This window comes from Triturus cristatus, chromosome 4_1 (assembly GCF_964204655.1).
Source record: "Triturus cristatus chromosome 4_1, aTriCri1.1, whole genome shotgun sequence".
Taxonomy (NCBI): domain Eukaryota; kingdom Metazoa; phylum Chordata; class Amphibia; order Caudata; family Salamandridae; genus Triturus; species Triturus cristatus.
In genome coordinates this window covers 26,010,524-26,032,260 of record NC_140585.1, presented here as the reverse complement: position 1 = coordinate 26,032,260, position 21,737 = coordinate 26,010,524, and the positions used below count along the sequence as shown (strand labels likewise).

At 51.5% G+C, this 21,737-nt stretch overlaps 1 protein-coding gene across 1 annotated transcript in view; it reads right to left on the bottom strand.

Annotated features, from left to right (window-relative positions):
- Positions 1-11,780: 11,780 nt before the first annotated feature.
- Positions 11,781-21,737, bottom strand: part of LOC146839357 (glutathione S-transferase P 1-like) — a 74,188-nt gene continuing 64,231 nt past the window's right edge. Inside the window, exons 6-7 of the mRNA XM_085650349.1 lie at positions 17,517-17,624; positions 11,781-12,753 (exon numbers count right to left, since the gene is read on the bottom strand). Of these exons, the coding sequence (XP_085506475.1) occupies positions 12,565-12,753; positions 17,517-17,624 (297 nt within the window). The 3' untranslated portion in view covers positions 11,781-12,564. The remainder of the gene's footprint in view (positions 12,754-17,516; positions 17,625-21,737) is intronic.

Sequence of the window (21,737 nt, the reverse complement as noted above, 5' to 3'; positions counted from 1 at the left end):
TTAGGTGCTGCACAGGTGGTGTCCACAGGTGAGGAGAAGGGTTCCCCATGGATTGGCTTGGTGGGCCCTGAGAGTATGAACAGAGGGATTCCATTAGGTTCAGATTGGCGTAGAACTGGAGTCTGCCCATGCAGTTGCGGGCCAGGTCCTTGTTCTATCACCCCAAGCAGGGAAGACCATCACGGTGGTGATTGGTCTGCCCTGCGTTTTGGCTGGAAGGGGATAGTGTTGGACTTGGCCCTTTTTGCAGGGTCATCCCTAAACATTTTGCCTTCCTCCTGCATCATTTTTTCTGACCTGTTGTTGGCTGTTTTATGACTCTGGGCACTTTACCACTGCTGTTCAGTGCTAAAGTGCATATGCTCTCCCCATTGTAAAATGAATATGTTGGTTGCATTCCATGATTGGCTTATTTGGTTTACTATCAGACCCCAGTAAAGTGCAGCCGGAGTGCCAGGGCGTGTAAATACAAATACCGCTGGTGGGCTTGCAGCACTGTTTGTGCCACCCACAGAAGCGGCCTGGTAAAATATGTCTAGGTCTGCCATTGCAGAACCTGCGTGCAGTCTGGTACTGACATGCTGACTGGCAAGTGCACCCACTTGCCAGTCCCTAAACCTTCCCTTAACTTCATGTTAGTCACCCCTATGGTAGGCCCAAGGGCAGAGTGCATTGTAGCGTAAGGTAGGACAAGCCCTGATGTGTGTGGCATGTCCTAATAGTGAATTACAGCCATTTTCGTTTTTCACTATTGTAAGGCTACCCTGTTCTCATAGGCCAGAATGGGCTGTTAAAATTGTTACATCCTATGATCCTAACAGACCCAGGGAACATGGTAGAAAATCGAGTTTAGTATGCCTGAACTCAGAATAATAAGGTACATCTAAGGTTTATTTTAATATTCTGCGTTTGCAAATGCCACTTTTAGAAAGTTGGCCTTTGATTGCCTAACCATTTTAGCCCGCCTCCGCGTGATGTGTATCTGCTGTCTGGCTTGTGTGAGTGACAGGGCTGGGGAAACCCAGATGGGCAGGGCTAGGTAGCCTGGTCTTGAATAGAAAGATTATATAGATGGGTGGGAGGAGTACACCTGGACTCTGAATAGGGTTGAGCTCTGCCACCACAATGCTGGCTCCGCCCCCTATGGAGCATCTGATGGCTCTGCCCTGCACCCTGAAAGAAGAAGCCTGCATCGCATCAACAAAGTGCTCCAGAACTGGACTGAACTAGGCAAGGGCCGCCCTGGCCTGAGAGAACAAAGGATTTGTGGTATAAATGTAGGAGCCCTGCTCCTTAGAAACTAGATCCTGTCCTGCCAAGAAGAAACCTCTGTCCGACCTGAAGGAACTGGAAAAGCTGCATGGAGGAGTACTGTCCCTGACCTGGGGGATTGGCCTGCAGTGGTTGCCTTGCTGCTGAAGAAGAGGAAGAAAAGACTCAAGAAACTTTCATTTGACTTGTGCTGAGAGATCTCCAAGGGCTTGTGAGTGAGCTTGCCCCCTGAACGAAGTCCCAGGAACGTTTTCCCTGCATCTTCGACTTGAACTGCTGCGCCCGTCTCGCTGATCGCAGCATACCGTCTGCAAGCTGGTATCCCGCTGTCCGGCCCGAACAAAGCGTCTGAGGCCCCTCTACGAGCCGTAGCTCGCACCGCAAAGGAAGGTATCGTCCGGCCTGAGCAACGCGACTAACAGGCCCCTACGAGCCGTAGCTTGCACCGTAACGGAAGGACTGCGAACAAAACTGGCTTCTATCCCCTATGAACCGTACTGCCCAGCGTACGCTCCTTTCCCCTGCTTTGGAAAGGCTGCGGTGCGTACGGTAGTCGCGTACGTCTCCCCTGTGCGGAGCCTACTGTTCGCTTGTATCCAGCGCTTCAAATCAAGATTGCCGATCTCATGGTATGGCGTGAACACCGCGACGAACATTGAATGCACCGTACCTAAGCACTGTCCCCTGAAGCTCTGCACGCCCAAGGTCTAATGTACCGTAGTACGCATCGCACCAGGAGGACAATGCACAGTGCATCGAGCTTGATGTTAGCGCTGCATCCGTGACAAACTCACCAAAAGTAAAGGTACTGTGCCTGTTCGCACCGTAGGGTGTACGCTTCATCCCAAAGCGCCTACAGTGCGTGTGAGACCCGTTCCCAAGCAGTTTTTACCGCGTACGAAGCGTACAGACAGGAACGAAGCGCACAGAACTTTAAAACTACGCTAAAACCAAGAACTCTTTGTCTAATAAGTATTGTGGGCCGTTTAAACGTTATCTGGTCTTGTGCTAGGCCTAAACTATATATATAAAGTGTTATTTTTTATATATCCCAGTGTGGAGTCCATTTGTGGTGTTGTCACTGAGTTACTGTGTGTGTGTTCACAAATGCTTAACCTAAACGCTCTGAGATAGGCCTTGTCTGCTCGCGCCAAGCTACCTAGAGGGTGAGCAGGGGTTATTGTTGGAGTGTACCCCCCTACCCTGACTAGAGGAAAGGTTCCCTGCTTGACATAAGTACCTACCTGTGCCAACCAGAGAACCCGGATTCTAACAGAGTTGGAGGAGTTGGCCAGGATTTTGTTGTGGATAAAGTTCCTCTTGGTGGCACTGATCTGGTTGTTTTAGTCCGTCACAACGTCCTTGTAGGTGGTGTGGTTTTCGGTTGTCTTGGTGTTTCTCCAGTTCTTCTCCAGGCGTCTGCAGGTGCGTATGCCTTCTTGGAGAGTGGTGGTGAACCAGGCGGCTTTCCTGGGGCGTTGTCTGTCGGGGTTGCGTAGCGGGCGAGCTCGTCTGTGCAGTCTGAGATCCAGGTGTGGAGTTCTCTGGCTGCATCGTTTGCGTCGGGTGCCCAGGTGTGGTTGTCTTGGGTGAGGGTGGAGTTAAGTTGCTTGTCGGTAACCTTGCACCAGTTCCTTCGTGGTGGGCTTGGGGCTGGTTTGGGTGCCTTGGGTTTGTTGATGACGAAGTGTACGCAGTGGTGGTCGGTCCATGGCGACTGCGTTGTGTGGCTGAATTGGATGCTGTTTCCTGCCGTGAAGATGGGGTCGAGGGTGTGACCTGCTCTGTGGGTCGGTGTGTTGACGAGTTGTTTAAGTCCGATGCTGGCGAGGTTGTCACGAAGGATGGTGGAATTGGGGTCGCTGGGGTTGTCGAGGTGGAAGTTCAGGTCACCAATGAGTATGTCGTTTGTTGAGGCGATGACGTGGGGTGCGATGAAGTCAGTGATGGTGGTGGCGAAGGGTGTTCGGGGCCGGGGGGGTCTGCAGATGAGGGTTCCTCGGAGTGTGGCTTTTAGGGGTGGTCTGGAACTGGAAGTGCAGGTATTCGGCGGAGGGGAAAGTTTAGCTGGAGGTGGTGAGGCGGAGGGTGCTCTTGTGGGCGATGGCGAGGCCCCCTCCTGGGTGGTTGGGGCGGTCTTTCCTCTGGATCTTGTATCCGTCTGGAATGGTGGTGCTGATGTCAGGGGCGGAGGATGCGTTGGTTCAGGTCTCTGTGAAGAAGGTGATGTCGGGCGATAGAGAGTCAAGTAGGTTCCAGATTTCCATGGCGTGTTTGTGTACGGAGCGTACATTGAGGAGAATGCATTTTAGGGTGCGCCAGTGCTGGCCTCGGTGGTGTTGGAGGTCGGGGTGGCAGTCAGCGTCTTGTAGCAGAGGAGGCAGGAGAACGGGCCATGGGTCGTGTTCGGCGAGGCCTGTTGGCATTCTCTAAGTCTTCCAGGGTTGAGTGCGAGGAGGGTGGTGGTGTCGTAGCGATGGGTTGTGGGAGTTCTAGGGTTCATGGTGCTGGCCGCGGTCAGGTTGCGGACGGGGGCAGACGGGCTTGCCTTTGGTGAGCCTTCGGCGTGCCGGTGGCACGCCCGCTGCGCTCGTACACTGCGCAACCGCACAGTGGCCACCATTAAGTAGGGGAGGTGGGAGGGAGGAGAGGCTTGGAGGCGGGAGCGGGGGAATTCCGAGGGAATTCCAGGGAGGAATTGCCGGAGGGAATTCCGGGTGGCGGGGGGGCAGGGGCAGCAGCAGCGAAAGGCAAAAGGAACAGGCAGGCGCGAGAAAATAAAAACAGTGGTGGAAATAGAGCAAGACAAAGATGAGCACAATAACAGTGGCACAACAGGGAAAATTAAGAAAAAAACTGCTGAGAAAGGTTACGGTGGTTGCAGGCAGTCTGGTCCCAGTTGGAGCGGGCAGCAGCCTCGAACCTCCCAAGGAAGAGGTCGGGGTCTGGAGGCAAGAGACGGCACAGCAGAGCGGCAGGGAGAGAGTGGACATAGACCGAGGGGCAGAGAGGCCAGGTCAGGGGTGGTGTGGCTTTGGCTGGTGCGTTTGCTGAGGGAACTTTTTCCCCTACAATTTTGTGTGCTTGATGCAGCCAAGGTGGGTCCCGTGGGACCAGTGACTCTGCAGCCCCGACTCATGGTGTCTCATTGTGGAGAGGTTGATTGATTGTATTTCGTTGCACAGCGGGGGACTGGAGCCATTTTTGGGGCCTTAGTTTGCAATGTTTTGTCCCATTGGCAACTGAGGCTGAGTGGCATTGGCTTGTCCTTGTTTGGTGGTTTTGGGCTCCAGACATGGCGGCTCGGCAGTTGGTGTCACGGGCCCGTGCACAGTTTGCAGGAAGGGTTAGGTCCCATTTCTGGTGGCAATACACTGGCAGTAAGATACACAAGCATATGCTATTGCTCTATCCTCAGAGGGTGTTTATGCCACCGGGTGGCATTGTCCCACTGTTTTGTTTTACATTTGGTTGATGGTGTGTTGAAAGTTTGGCATGTTGAAGCCTACAGTGATCTAAGTGGGGCAAACCGCAGCCTCAAACGGAGTCATGCGTGACTTGATAGGCCTCAAAGTGTAGTTGCACTATTACAGGATACAAGCAATACAGCTCCAATTCACATAAGAAGGATAGCAAACACAGCTTTAATACAGATGCGAGGGGGTAGAGGTTCATATCACCAGTTGCTCATTAACTCAAGGATAAGACACCGGCATGGTATGTGTTTGTACCCTTCGAGCTGCCATGGGGTTGTAGTTTTGATACCATTACAGACTCACTTGGGCAGATTGTAGCACGGTCGGTATTCGCCTTACTGTTCATAACATTGCAGTTTACTTGGTGTAATCGGCGATTGAGCGCCAATTGGTGGTACGATGCATACGGATGCCCAGATTGCGGAAGGCTTGGCCATGGGCAATGGCTGGCGGGCAGGGTAAGGGCCGTCCTGCCTAATGGGTCCCCCCTTGCCAGAGATCCAGTGCCATCTCCCGGCTTGCCAAGTCGGGCTCCAGGGCTTACTAACCTGCAGGACAGCGGCTCGATTGGCCTAGTGATTTATGCTATCACCCGTGTTGTCATGGCGCGGTCTGGTAGCACAGTGTTATACGCAATTGTAAGAAGCCCGAGTCATTAGACACTGAGTGGCTTTACTAGTACTTTTAGCGTGCATGTGGCACATTTGATAATGGTGCAGGACAATTATTCTGTAAGGTCCACCTTGCGCCTGTCAAATGGGGATGAGCTGTCCGATAGACGGACATGCATTTTAACAAATACTTGGTTTAGTCTGCAATGTGGTACTGTGACATGGTCATGGGCCCTGGCTTGCTGTAGGTGGTAGGTTACGGGTTGGTCATAATCATATATATTTGGAATGCAATGACAGAAGAGGCTGAACTTTGCGGCACGTCATGCTGTGCATAGGTTTCAGCTTACATGTTTTCATCCGATGGCAAAGACAGAGCAAGTGTTCGGGTCGGAGCCATTAAGCCACAGGGTGGCACGACAAAATATTTTCAAACCCATGCTATACTCTTAAGGGAGTTGATATTCTACCCGTAGAGGGTGCCTGCTCTCATCTTGCCATTGCAGATATCGTCATTCGGTGGGATTGAGTGCTGCACGTGTGGCCTTCCTTGCTTATTTATATAAAAAGTATCACGGGTAGGGAGCATGCTAGTCTCACAGCTGTGGTGTAGACAAGATGAACAATTGCACATGTTTGAGGGGCCTCATTGACGCTGGTCTTAGCAGTTTGGATCACACCACAGAGGGCATAGATGGGCCATGGCCCCCGATGAAGTATGTTTAATTTCAGCGATGTGGGGTCGGGGCTTAAAATCTCATTCCAATTGCAGTCAGAAACAGAATTTGGAGGAATCTTGTGAATGCATTGGGCTCACTCAGCAGTGGAGTAAGCGAGAGTTTAGCACAATTTCCATTGCCGGAAGTGTGGCGCAGGAATCAAGTTAACACAGCCAAACCAATCAAGGGCTCAGTGGCAGATACACAACAGACATACATTCTCAGAATCCAGAGTGACACCATTCATCTGTCCACCGTAGTTTATCACCAAAACTGCCTGCGCAAATGTCTGGTCGATGCAGCTAAGTATGTGCACTCTGCGAACAAGGGCATGTTACAGGTTGCTTCCGTGAAGCTATATTCACCTGCCCGATAGCCATGGCAGCCAGGTGGGTTGTGGAAGTTGTCACCTGACAAGTGTGCTGCGGTTCAAAAGTTGGGGAACCACTGGGTTAGAGCACAAGAGACTTATGTAGGCGAAGACTTATCACAGTTCTTGCACAGTCCCATCATTTCAGAATGGAAACGTTGCCTTAGGTATCCCTGGGCATAATGGAAGGCCAGACAGGCACCAGGGGACCACAGAGCGGGTGCACTCTGCTCTCACCGTGGTATATGCAGGCTGCTTCACCTACACCAAGGGAGCAAGCAGTTCTTTAAGTGTTGGGTTGGACCCGTACAGGACATCGAGGAATAATGTAGCTATGCTAACTTGCCCAGCCCCCAAAACATCTTGGCCATCCACCTTGTCTTTCACAGCAACTGCACATGCGAGCGTTTCAATTACCTGTGCATAGTTCATTCCGATACACAGTATCATTTTAATTTAAATGATCGCTGTAGTTGCAGGTTTCAAGCGTGAGATTCCCTCAATGTCAGCAACTGCTCACATTGTCAGCAATGGAGCTGCCTGGGAAGTCTGCGTGCAGTCACTACAGATTAAACTGCTCCGTTCTAGATGCCTCATCGTCAAAGGTAACAGCAAAGACCCATGGATATCATGAAAAACCATGACCCCAAAACCCATTGAAAATAAATGAACTCTATCCGGGCTGAAGAGAGGTTAAACCCCGAAACCGGTCCTAGGAGTCCTGTTTCTGGTCCAGGGAGGACCTGGCTTGGCAGTTCGGGCGAGACTGTTCCCATGAGGCACAGGGTCACGACTGATTTACATATGGCCAGGTCTAAACTGGGGTGGCTTGGTGAGCAAAAGAATGATGGATTTAACCCAGATCTCTTGACTGGGGGTGAATGTTTTGATTTGTTCTGCATTCCGTCCATCAATTGTGTGTCTTTTGCTTTCAGGAGACATTTTAAAACTTGGCTTTTTTAACCACTGAGCCCTGCCCTGCTCCTGTGTGCGGGCTTCAAATCCCTGATTTCTCTGTTCCCTCGGTCCAGCAGCGCCGGGACACTCCTTGGAGTAGCCGTGCGCTTTATAAGCTCCAATTTTCATTTTCATAAGTTCAGACCATATTTTTCCGGAAAATCCTTGTTCTGCTTTACTGAAAGAACATAACGAAGAGTGTGCCAAAGGGCAGTTTGTGCCCCCTTCTCTTGTGCCAAAGGGCAGTTTGTGCCCCCTTCTCTTGTGCCAAAGGGCAGTTTGTGCCCCTTCTCTTGTGCCAAAGGGCAATTTGTGCCCCCTTCTCTTGAGCCAAAGGGCAGTTTGTGCCCCCTTCTCTTGAGCCAAAGGGCAATTTGTGCCCCCTTCTCTTGAGCCAAAGGGCAGTTTGTGCCCCCTTCTCTTGTGCCAAAGGGCAGTTTGTGCCCCCTTCTTTTGAGCCAAAGGGCAGTTTGTGCCAACTTCTCTTGTGCCAAAAGGCAGTTTGTGCCCCCTTCTCTTGAGCCAAAGGGCAGTTTGTGCCCCCTTCTCTTGTGCCAAAGGGCAGTTTGTGCCCCCTTCTCTTGTGCCAAAGGGCAGTTTGTGCCCCCTTCTCTTGTGCCAAAGGGCAGTTTGTGCCCCCTTCTCTTGAGCCAAAGGGCAGTTTGTGCTCCCTTCTCTTGAGCCAAAGGACAGTTTGTGCCCCCTTCTCTTGTGCCAAAGGGCAGTTTGTGCCCCCTTCTCTTGAGCCGAAGGGCAGTTTGTGCCCCCTTCTCTTGAGCCGAAGGGCAGTTTGTGCCCCCTTCTCTTGAGCCAAAGGGCAGTTTGTGCCCCCTTCTCTTGAGCCAAAGGGCAGTTTGTGCCCCCTTCTCTTGTGCCAAAGGGCAGTTTGTGCCCCCTTCTCTTGAGCCAAAGGGCAGTTTGTGCCCCCTTCTCTTGAGCCAAAGGACAGTTTGTGCCCCTTCTCTTGAGCCAAAGGACAGTTTGTGCCCCTTCTCTTGCGCCAAAGGGCAGTTTGTGCCCCCTTCTCTTGTTCTATTTTCGTTTTAATTTTTCTTTTGCACCAAGCTGAATTAGTTCTATGCAAGATGCCTTGCCTGCTTTTTTTAATCTATCAACGTGCATATGATATCATTTTTATGCAACATTTTCTGCAATGCATTGTACATGTTCTGTGATTTGAGCAGATTTCATGCTTTATTCAAGCCTTCATCTAATATTTTATCTCTTAGCTCGGGCGTTTTAAATGATCTTATGGACGTCTTTAGACCCCAGCTCTCTGTTAACAACCGTGGGATGTTGTGAACACTGACAAACCATGTAAACCTCTTATATTTTTATCATGGGCTTGTCTGCAGACTCTTTTACCTCTTTTTAACACAAAATGTGAAGTTTTAGACACTTGCAGAAGTGCTCGCCTTTCATTATTCATCTTATAGTCGCCGCCATGCTAATATCGACGCTTATAGTGCAGCCTGAACATCTATATGTAAATTGCGATGACGCATTTATCGCTGTATTTATTTTGTCTTAGAGGGACTTTAGTCTCACCAAACTTGGGGCCATATTATCAAGGAACGGCGATAACATTATCGCCGCTTTAGCGGCACGATACTGTCGCTAAAGCAGCGATAAGGGGTTGATAATATGCCCTTGTGAATTCCCATAGAAGCCCAGGTTCTGGTGTGAACACGGGCTTCTATGGGAATTCTCCAGGGCATATTATCCAGGCCATTATCGCAGTTTTTTCCTGCCGCTAAAGCGGCGATAATGTTACCGCTGTTCCTTGATAATATGGCCCTTGGAGACAAGAGATAAAATTGAAGATCAGATACTATCAAAACTCAGATATCTCCAATAATTGGGGCGGCTTCACGACTGGAGTGTCACGCCGGGGGTCACGCCGGTTTGATGCGAGAGACCAGCCCAGTCGGGAGTGGCGCGGAGAAGCGGCTGCCAGGCGGCCCTGCTCATCTCTCCCGCGCAGGACTGGGAGAGAGAGCAGGGAAGCAGCGATTCCTGACTGAGAAAAGGCACGCGGTGTGATCCATTTGCAAAAACTCCATTTAAAGGCTTGCTTTTTTCTGCTAAAATGTATCTTAGCGCTTAGAAGTAGTGATAGGGTGTTAGGGCGCTAGGCGCTCCTAATTATGTTTGGAATGTTGATATTGTTTTTGTTGGTCCCATCATGCATTGCTGCTTTCATTTCGCATTAAGGTTTCCATTCACATTTTATGCATTCGATTTTGTTTTTAGAAATAAACATTTTAGAATTGTATGCGGTGTTTCTGAGCGCTATTTTGAGAGCGCTATTGGTTTACGACAGAGGGTTTGAAGTTTCACAGTGTCCATGACTTCATCTATAGCGACTAATGGTCACCAGAAGACCCCTCACGCACAGCACTGCTTGGTGTTGTGTGTGCGGGACAAAGACCTACTGCTTTGAAATCCAACCCTGGGGCTCTTGTGAGGGGTGACCCTCAAATTGTGATAGATACGTGGGACTCATCAAGTTTGCTTTCACTCAGTTTTTACCCAGGAGGGTGTGGAGAGGGGCTGGAAGCCGGCTGCCATAAAGAGACCCCACAAGGAAGGAGGCAGAGAGAGCTTGGGTGTCTGTAAAGTGAGGGGCATGAGAGTGGGGGGCCACAGGGACACTCAGCACAAATGAGCATTGCTGATCAGACGTGATGGGGTACACCTGTCCCTAGTAGCAAACAACATGTACTGACTGCATTGATGGAGGTGCTGGGAAGTATGGGCGGGAAGGTGAAATGGGGGATTTGGAAGAGGAGGGAAGAGAGAGCACCTCCGGGGAGGATTTTTCTGTTGGTGAGTGAGAGCTCACATTAAAGCTAGGGGAGACCAGGCAAGGTTTATGAGACGAGAAGTAGGGCGCTAGACCAGCAGCAAGCAAGAAACAAAGACAGCCGGGGCATAGAGTGGGCAGGCTGGAGGAGAAACCGAGGGGAATTTTATGGAAGAAAGGGAGTGTTTTAGGGATAACAACAGTGGGGTTTTGCTGTTAAGGAAAGAGGGTGCTTAGACAGGTGGACAGCGTATGTTAATGATGGGGCTTGGGTTAGAGTCCAGTGTTAGTACAACTGTAAGGAAGTAGGAGGCAGGAGGTCACATTTTTTGTGAGCTCCACTTGCTTTCAATTAAAGCAGCCCTTTCCACAATCCTAAAGTGAGAATCAGGACTCGGCCATTTCCTACAGGGGCGGCTGCGGCAGGGGTCGCCGTCTAACAGGGATCCTGCCAACAGGGCGAGGAGTGGGGACCTTCTTTGGAGCTCTGAAACTCTGAGGCAAATTTAGCTGCTGGTCAGCCCCATCCTGGAGCCTCATCTCCTATGGATTATGAATCACCCAAGATTGGAGGTACAGATCTTAAACTCAGCTTATGTTGATGGTACCCGTGAACACATAAAGGATCTCTTGACTTCAGAACTTCACTGGTTAATGACGCCTCGTTCATTGAAGAACTTCCAGTGGTGGCCAGGTATTACCTGGACCATACCACATGTGATTACTGTCCTTTGAGCAGATGTTGTGGTATGAGGTACAGATCTTAAACTCAGCTTATGTTGATGGTACCCGTGAACACATAAAGGATCTCTTGACTTCAGAACTTCACTGGTTAATAACGCCTCGTTCATTGAAGAACTTCCAGTGGTGGCCAGGTATCACCTGGACCATACAACATGGGATTACTGTCCTTTGAGCAGATGTTGTGGTATGAGGTGCAGATGCTTAGACAGATTGGGTATTGGCTGGAACAACCATGGCACTGTTGTCACTAAATGTTGTTAGGCCGGACTGTGGAGATTCCGTACTCCTGAGACCTATTGAAGCGTGGAAGAGATCTGAACATGTCTGCTGATGAGGATGACCGTGAGCAGAGTAAGCTGTACAGATGCTTCCTGACCTGTTCTGGTTGGCAGAAGACCTGAGAGGTGCCCCTTTCACAGACTGGCATGAGGAGCGATGAAGGAACACCCACCGGTACAAGTGAGATACCTGATCAACCTGGGCTGCTACTTAAGGATGACAACAAGATTGTTCAATTCATGGCACAAGAAGACCTGAGGCTTTGTTGTACTGGATATGGATCTAGGAACCGAAGCTAGATCAGACGCCCTCCCTACAGAGGGGCGGAGCTTGGGTTGACTCATCTGCATCACACCATAATTTATACAATAAAAGATATAGCTACTTTTCTTTTTCAGAAAGACCTGGCCACTTTCTTCTCACAGGGCACATGGACATGATGGATTTCCAAAGTGTGTGTTCCGTACTTGTATCCGCCTGCCCTAGACCTGCGATAGTTAAACAACTGAGACTGCTTAATACAAACACCTCCCAGACTAAAGCAGACAAAAGAACAACCACAATTTTAATTTGAAACAGACAACAGACATAGAAGTAAAACATGCTTTGTTGACAGCCTCTGGAGGGTCACGTGCTTTATACTGGTTCCTAGTGGTCTCATCCTATGGTTTTAGGCGGTCACTGCTTGTTTCTGTAATTGTAAGTCATGTCCTAAAGTTTTGGCAGTCACTGCTTTCCATTGGAATTGATGGTCGTATCCTAGGGTTTTAGGCACTCACTGGCTACTTCTCGAATTTATGATTGAGTCCTATAGTTTTTGGCAGTCACTGGTTGTTGTTGAAATGATGACTGGATCATTTGGTTTTTGGTGGTCATTGGTTGTTGTTGTTGAAATTGATGACTGAATCATTTGGGTTTTGGTGGTCATTGGTTGTTGTTGAAATTGATGACTGAATCATTTGGTTTTTGGGTGGTCATTGGTTGTTGTCAATGAAATTGATGACTGAATCATTTGGTTTTGGGTGGTCATTGGTTGTTGTCAATGAAATTGATGACTGAATCATTTGGGTTTTGGTGGTCATTGGTTGTTGTTGAAATTGATGACTGAATCATTTGGTTTTGGGTGGTCATTGGTTGTGGGTCAATGAAATTGATGACTGAATCATTTGGGCTTTGGTGGTCATTGGTTGTTGTTGAAATTGATGACTGAATCATTTGGTTTTGGGTGGTCATTGGTTGTTGTCAATGAAATTGATGACTGTACCATTTGGTTTTTGGTGGTCAAGGCCTGTTGTTGGAATTGAAGGCCGCATCATCTGAATTTTGGCAGTCACTGCTTACCATTGGAGTTGATGGGCCTATTTCTACGTGCTTCTGATTCAAGATACACCTTCAGCTTTGGGCGGGAGGCAATTCTGTCCACATAGGCTGCAAGCAGAGGGAAGTCCTTGAGGCAGTCGGGGGCGAGTACGAGGTGGATCTGCAGGATGTCCAGCAGACAGTAGTCTACATAGGAGATCTGTGTCAGAAAGAAGAGCACATTTAATAGCCACAGTCCAGTGTTATCTTCCGCAAGCCAGAACCTCCCCTGCATGGAGCTATCCCACTGTACTGAACTCCCCCGCTAATACAATATTGTGCAATATGAGTAGGGCACCGCCATGGGGGCGCCATCTTTAAAGAGCTGTGGCATGTTTACTTGTGTAGTAACTTCATATTGTGAGCTTTATGAGTTCATGTGAGCTTTATGTAGGCAAGGCTGGGACTGCGCATGAAGGACAGTCAAGTTATCCTCTTACAGGAAAATCTACTGGCCAGGGCTGAGAATGCTGAAGAAGTGACACAGGACTGAGTGACACCTCCGGCCCAGGGCTGGGAGTGCTGCTAAAGATACGTAGGACTGGGTGACGCCTGCTGGCCAGGGCTGGGAGTTCTTCTGAAGTGACACAGGACTGAGTGACACCTGCTGGCCAGGGCCGGGAGTGCTTCTGAAGTGACACAGGACTGAGTGACACCTGCTGACCAGGGCTAGGAGTGCTGCTGAAGAGACACAGGACTGAGTGGCGCCTGTTGCCCAGTGCTGGGAGTGCTGTTGAAGTGACACAAGACTGAGTGACAGCTGCTTGCCAGGGCTGGGAGGGCTTCTGAAGTGACACAGGAGTGAGTGATACCTGCTGGCAAGGACTGACAGTGCTGCTGAAGTGACACAGGACTAAGTGACGCCTGGTGGCTAGGGCTGAGAATGCTGATGAAGTGACACAGGACTGAGTGGCGCCTGTTCAAGGCTGGGAGTGCTGTTGAAGATACACAGACAGTGACACCTACTGGCCAGGGACGGGGAGTTCTGCTGAAGAGACACAGGACTGAGTGACACCTGCTGGCCAGAGCTGGGAGTGCTGTTGAAGATACACAGTACTGAGTGACACCTGCTGGCCAGGGCTGGGAGTGCTGCTGAAGTGACACAGAACTGAGTGTCACCTGCTGGCCAAGGCTGGGAGTGCTGCTGAAGATACATAGGACTAAGTGACACCTGCTGGTCAGGGCTGGGAGTGCTGCTGAAGTCACACACACAGGACTGAGAAACGCCTGCTGGCCAGGGCTGAGAGTGCTGTTGAAGTGACAAAGGACTGAGTGACACCTGCTGGCCAGGGCTGGGAGTGCTGCTGAAGTGACACAGGACTGAGTCACGCCTGCTGCCCAGGGCTGGGAGTGTTGCTGAAGATACATAGGACCGAGTCACGCCTGCTGCCCAGGGCTGGGAGTGTTGCTGAAGAGGCCTAGGACGGATTGACGCCTGCTGGCCAGGGCTGGGATTGCTACTGAAGAGACATAGGACTCAGTGACACCTGCTGCCCAGGGCTGGGAATAGTGCTGAAGAGACAGAGGACTAAGTGATGCCTGCTGACCAGGGCTGGGAGTGCTGCTGAGGTGACACAGGCGTGAGTGATACCTGCTGGACAGGGTTGGGAGTGCTGCTGAAGATACATAGGACTAAATGACACCTGCTTGCCAGGGCTGGGCGTGCTGCTGAAGTGACACAGAACCGAGGGACACCTGCTGGCCAGGGCTGGGAGTGCTGCTGAAGTGACACAGGACTGAGCGACGCCTGCTGGCCAGGGCTGGGAGTGCTGCAGAAGTGACACAGGACTGAGCGACGCCTGCTGGCCAGGGATGGGAGTGCTTCAGAAGTGACACAGGACTGAGCGACGCCTGCTGGCCAGGGCTGGGAGTGCTGCTGAAGTGACACAGGACTGAGCGACGCCTGCTGGCCAGGGCTGGGAGTGCTGCAGAAGTGACACAGGACTGAGCGACGCCTGCTGGCCAGGGATGGGAGTGCTTCAGAAGTGACACAGGACTTCGCGACGCCTGCTGGCCAGGGCTGGGAACGCTGCTGAAGTGACACAAGACTGAGCGACGCCTGCTGGCCAGGGTTGGGAACGCTGCTGAAGTGACACAGGACTAAGTGGCACCTGCTGGCCAGGGCTGGGAGTGCTGCTGAAGTGACACAGGACTAAGTGGCACCTGCTGGCCAGGGCTGGGAAAGCTGCTGAAGTGACACAAGACTGAGCGACGCCTGCTGGCCAGGGTTGGGAACGCTGCTGAAGTGACACAGGACTAAGTGGCACCTGCTGGCCAGGGCTGGGAGTGCTGCTGAAGTGACACAGGACTAAGTGACACCTACTGGCCAGGCCTGGGAGTGCTGCTGCAGATACACAGGACTGAGTGACACCAGCTGTCCAGGGCTGGAAGTGCTACTGAAGTGACACAGGACTGAGTGACACCTGCTGGCCAAGGCTGGGAGCACTACTGAAGATACACAAGACTGAGCGACGCCTGCTGGCCAGGGATGGGAGTGCTTCAGAAGTGACACAGGACTGAGCGACGCCTGCTGGCCAGGGCTGGGAGTGCTGCTGAAGTGACACAGGACTGAGCGACGCCTGCTGGCCAGGGCTGGGAGTGCTGCAGAAGTGACACAGGACTGAGCGACGCCTGCTGGCCAGGGATGGGAGTGCTTCAGAAGTGACACAGGACTTAGCGACGCCTGCTGGCCAGGGCTGGGAACGCTGCTGAAGTGACACAAGACTGAGCGACGCCTGCTGGCCAGGGTTGGGAACGCTGCTGAAGTGACACAGGACTAAGTGGCACCTGCTGGCCAGGGCTGGGAGTGCTGCTGAAGTGACACAGGACTAAGTGGCACCTGCTGGCCAGGGCTGGGAAAGCTGCTGAAGTGACACAAGACTGAGCGACGCCTGCTGGCCAGGGTTGGGAACGCTGCTGAAGTGACACAGGACTAAGTGGCACCTGCTGGCCAGGGCTGGGAGTGCTGCTGAAGTGACACAGGACTAAGTGACACCTACTGGCCAGGCCTGGGAGTGCTGCTGCAGATACACAGGACTGAGTGACACCAGCTGTCCAGGGCTGGAAGTGCTACTGAAGTGACACAGGACTGAGTGACACCTGCTGGCCAAGGCTGGGAGCACTACTGAAGATACACAAGACTGAGTCACACCTGCTGGTCAGGGCTGGGAGTGCTGTTGAAGTGAGACGGGACTGAGTGACACCAGCTGGCCAGGGCTGGGAGTGCTGCTGAAGTGACAGGACTGAGTCACGCCTGCTGGCCAGGCTGGGAGTGCTGCTGAAGTGACACAGGACTGAGTCACACCTGCTAGCCAGGGCTGGGAGTGCTGCTGAAGTGACACAGGACTGAGTGACACCTGCTGGCCAGGGCTGGGAGTGATGTTGAAGTGAGGCAGGACTGAGTGACAAATGCTGGCCAGGGCTGGGAGTGCTGCTGAAGTGACACAGGACTGAGTGACACCTGCTGACCAGGGCTGGGAAAGTTGCTGAAATGACATAGGACTCAGTGATGCCTGCTGGCCAGGGCTGGGAGTGCTGCTGAAGTGACACAGGACTAAGTGACACCTGCTGGCCAGGGCTAAGAAAACTGCTGAAGTGACACAGGAATAAGTGACACCGACTGGACAGGGACGGTAGTGCTGCTGCAGATATGCAGGACAGAGTGATGCCTGCTTGCCAAGGCTGGGAGTGCTGCTGAAGATACACAGGACTGAGTGACAACAGCTGGTCAGGGCTGGAAGTGCTACTGAAGTGAGACAGGACTGAGTGACACCAGCTGGCCAGGGCTGGAAGTGCTACTGAAGTGACACAGGACTGAGTGACACCTGCTGGCCAAGGCTGGGAGCACTACTGAAGATACACAAGACTGAGTCACACCTGCTGGCCAGGGCTGGGAGTGCTGTTGAAGTGAGACGGGACTGAGTGACACCAGCTGGCCAGGGCTGGGAGTGCTGCTGAAGTGACAGGACTGAGTCACACCTGCTGGCCAGGCTGGGAGTGCTGCTGAAGTGACACAGGACTGAGTCACACCTGCTAGCCAGGGCTGGGAGTGCTGCTGAAGTGACACAGGACTGAGTGACACCTGCTGGCCAGGGCTGGGAGTGATGTTGAAGTGAGGCAGGACTGAGTGACAAATGCTGGCCAGGGCTGGGAGTGCTGCTGAAGTGACACAGGACTGAGTGACACCTGCTGGCCAGGGCTGGGAAAGTTGCTGAAGTGACATAGGACTCAGTGATGCCTGCTGGCCAGGGCTGGGAAAGCTGCTGAAGTGACATAGGACTGAGTGATGCCTGCTGGCCAGGGCTGGGAGTGCTGCTGAAGTGACACAGGACTAAGTGACACCTGCTGGCCAGGGCTGAGAAAACTGCTGAAGTGACAGAGGAATAAGTGACACCGACTGGACAGGGACGGTAGTGCTGCTGCAGATATGCAGGACAGAGTGATGCCTGCTTGCCAAGGCTGGGAGTGCTGCTGAAGATACACAGGACTGAGTGACAACAGCTGGTCAGGGCTGGAAGTGCTACTGAAGTGAGACAAGACTGAGTGACACCTGCTGGCCAAGGCTGGGAGTGCAGCTGAAGATACACAGATAGAGTGACACCTGCTGGCCAGGGCTGGGATGCTGCTGAAGAGACAGAGGACTGAGTACCACCTGCTGGCCATGGCTGGGAAAGTTGCTGAAGTGACACAGGACTGATTGACACCTGATGGCCAGGGCTAAGAGGGCTGCTGAATATGCATAGGACTGAGTGAGACCCGCTGGCCAGGACTAGGAATGCTCTGATGTGATACAGATCAAGGGAGACTTATGTTAGGAACGATCTGTATAGCGTTGTATTTTGTAACACACATTTGTACATCGATTGGTGAACCATGACAATCAATAGATTTTGTTTCGGTGGTTTCCTGAGTAGAAGACCTCACCTTACTGCCCACGATGAATCCACTTCCTTTGTTGTTCTGGGACAGAAGTTTCTCAAAAGGGGCAAACTGTTTGGGTAGGTTTTCAATATATTTCTCTTTCCCGTTGTCCTGTAGGAGGTAAGAATTGACATAAGACTTGTTAAACCCATGCTCCAGGCACAAAGTTCTCTGAATCGCATCCACAACATCTATGTTCGCTTCCCCCGTCTGTTTCCTCACTACCTCCTTGCTTCCACTCCCTCGTCATGATGATTCCTTTTTGGGTCTGCCATTTGAGACAACGTTAGCAGTCTCACATGACTGTTGTCCTTCCCAAAGAAACCATACATTGTACGCATGTCGCAAGGGACTTCTGGCCAGCAGGCGACATCCACGCTCTGTTCAAGCTTCATTTCTATTTTGGTTCCGCCCACCAACATGCAGCATGAGACAGTGGCTCCCTTCACTTTGAGCGACACCATTGGCCAGTTTAAGATAGTTCCCTTCTCTTCAGTTGCAAAGCTGGTTCAAATTGGGTTGTTTCCATTTTATTTACTTTTTACATTAACTTTAAATACCAGCTATTTATTTTGCCAGGAAGATACATAAATGGCTTGGTGACATTAGAGCTGCCTGCGGTTTTATAGCTTGGTCGGGTGGTGATTGTAGAAAGCTGGGTTTCTGTTGCAGTCACCCCCCCCACACACTTTTTGCCAGGCTACTGAGGCACTTTGACTTGATGCGCCCTGGGTGCCTGCCAATCGGGTTCCCAGGGCCTGTGTTCTTTCCCAAAACTGTACCTTGTACGCCTATTTGGCACCTCTCTGGACACATGTCAGTCCCTTGTAAAATGTACCATGGGTAAGGGCATTGTTGGGCTACAGCACTTATTGCGCCACCCTTAGAGGCCCTGTACCTTTACACGCACACACACACACACACACTGCCATTGCAAGTTGCGTGCCTTGGTGCAGAACAAAGTGAAGATTCGACATGGCGCACATCCCTATGTGCCATGCCTACAACCCACTTCCCTGGCATAGGTCAGCCCGCCCTCTAGCTGGGTGCTCTATACCAGTAGTGAGGGTACAGGTGCATGAGCCCTGTACCCGTACAACGTCTAGACCAATTCTTAGATAATGCGAGGGTGCTGCGGTTTGCGTATCCAGCTGCTGCACTGCTGTGATGCGAAAAATGCTCCAAAGTGAACCCAATCTTCCAATGTCAACCAAATTAATCCACAGTACACCAATCAATCTGAGAATCATATATTCATCGTATCTTTCCATGTTCAGAGAATCAATCTTGAGACAGCACGATTGAACAGAATACTTTATTAATATTTTTCAAATGCCTTCTGTAGCCAATCCAGGCTTTTACATAAGCACGTTGTAGGAGACTAGGATCTGCTTCACATGGGTACCCCCACTTTTTGCTGGTGTTTCACTGTTTTTCAACCTTAGTCTGGCTGTGGTCCTGCTAATCAGGACCCCAGCCTAGCTGCTTCCTCTCTAAAATGGTTTGCATGTATATTAGGTACATATTGGATTCTGGAGTGTCTTATAAGGCCCTAGTATATGGTATACTATGTACCTAGGGCATAGGTACCTCAGAGGCCTACCAGGGGCTGCAGCATATATTATGCCACCCCTGGGAAACACTCCAAAATGGCACCACAGGTCTGCTACTGCAGCCAGGGTAAGGGTGTGTTTACACCCCTTACTGTGGTATAGGCTACCTATATCACTACCCTATATAGACACATATAAACCTATAAGCCACTCCTATGGCAGGCCTTGATAATCCTGAAGGCAGAGTGCTTGGTTTTGTGTGAGAGGGTGCCCAAGCATGAGCTGAACCCCTCTGCAGGTTTCGGAAATACTTCCTTATGGCTGTTCAGTGATATAGCCATACCATATACTCTTAAGTGCATTATAACCTCGCGGTAAATGCTAACTTTGGGGTGGCTGCATCAAAACATGTTGTGTTTGGTGTCAAACGCTTTGGAATACTACCCCCCACCAATTCTGGCGGCAGGGGTAGCATTCCACCCTTCTAGAGGGAGAGACATGTTCACACTGGCTAAACCCGGTATGACTTTCCTGAGCCCTGGCATCACAAAATGGATGCCTCTGCCACAGACACGGGTCTGACCTCCTGCTGCTGACCGAAAATCCGGCAGGGGAGGCCTGGACATTAGGTTTCCTGTCGAGGGAAGGTGTCCCCACCTCCCCAGACATGCTGATGTGTATTGGGGCTGGGCGGGAGCACTCTCTGGTGCTTTGAAGTCCTGCACTGGGGGCACACTTGGTGTCCCTGTGCATACTCCAGTTCAAAGCGGTTGCAGGGGCTACCTGCCCCTGCTCTGGTGCGAAACTGGACAAAGGAAATGGGTATAACCACCCCTCTTTCCTGGCCTACCCATAGGTGGGACCTTAGAGTTAGTCCATCCCCTAAACTCACTATAAGTATAGAAATTCAGTCCCTAGGACTTTAGATTACCCTGGATGAAACTCTGCAATGTACATCCTGGACCTTCGACGTTCTATCCTGACTAGAAGACTGAAGAGATCTCCCTTGGGATCAAGGAGTGTCTCCCCTGCTTGGCAGGCACCAAAGAAGCAACTGACCGGTCTGCAATTCTGAAGCTCCTGCCGGACGCCGAAGTCTCTGCATCCCCAGAGGTGGATTTCCAGACTTCCCTGAGGCTACCCTGAGTCCACAGCAAAGCTGAGGCCCCTGGCTATCGTGGGTGACATGGAACCGTGACCCCTGGACACTGTGAACTTTTGCAGAAGGACTATCTTCCTGGTCCTCCTCGAAGTTGTGCTTTGGGCTCTAAATAGCTCCAGCATTGAGCACCTCTAGCACTGAAGATTGTTGGCCTCCACTCCATGAGTCACCCGTGGGCCAGCTTCAAGTGCGACCGCTTTGTGGAAAAGTAGCTCATAACTGAACATTATCTGCGCCATCTTGTCTCTCCCCAGCGCGACACACAGGAAAGCGCACGGCAGCCATTTTAGGCACCCTGGTCTCTCTCCCTGCTCATTGCCGATCGCCAGCGCGTCCCCCTGGCGCTGCGAACATTCCCTCGCGCGCCGGCCACCCCCGCGCTCTCATACATGGGCCATAAACCCTCTCCTTCTGCGCGACCCTACCATGGAACCACATCCCACGCCTGACCGACATCCCATACATGGTCATACATCTCTTTGATAACCCCCTTCCTCTGCGCCCAATTGTCCGAACCGATCCCAGGCCATCACCTAGCCCTGCGGATGCAGTTTATTGCCCCTACTGTAAGGGAAACACCCCACATCAAAGGGATTACAGTAGATCAAGGCCCCCCACCCCCTGAGACCCGACCAGTCGCACACACCCCCGGGAATTGGCGGAATGTCCAGCTGTGTGATAGCCATCTCCTACTGTGTGTGGGGTGGGGACTTCCACTGTAGATATGTGTGGGAACGAGCTTGAAGTGGGGATTCTGAGGATGTTCTTTCATGTATCAAAGCGATCGCAAGAATGTGCCATGTATGATAAACCTGCAATAAAGTCATAAACCTGTGTATAAGAGGCCAGGCCTCAGAGATGTGGTTAGAGCACCTCGCGACGATACCTTGCTGTCTGATCTGATGTGTTCTCCTCCGGAGAGAATAAACCTTGGTTTCCTGCCTTCCAGTCTCCGGCGCCTGCCTCTTTGTTGGTTAATTATCGAATGGTATAAGAGGCGATTACCGCCGGGCAATACTCGAAAGGTTATCGACTGCAACTGCCGCTACCTTTTAACAATTGGCGTCCCAAGCGTGGGGCCCATCAGCGACACGTGGATCCAGTGGGAGAGGTCCCGACGACAGAGTGAACGACTGCAACGATCGGAAAGAGCTCCTGCCCGATAGACCCTCGTCTGGCAGCCGATCATCCGAACTTCACTGGTTCCGAAACGACCTCTCTCGAGTGATCTACGGTCCTGACTGGGAACCATCAGGAGTGCCGCGGCAAATACGGAGAGTAGAGGACGATCGGGCGCTGGAGGCGGAAGACGAGAAACTGTCCATGCGGTCCGGGTAAGGTCGTGAAACACGACAAATTGCGAAACGATTGATTGATTGATTGAAAATACTAGTATTGCTTATTGATTGTTCTCTTTGAGATATTCGCTGTCTACAAATGGGGAGGAGTAGAAATACTCTCTCTTCCTTTGCAGATAGTGAAGGGTAGGTAACGCAGACTCTTGTCCCC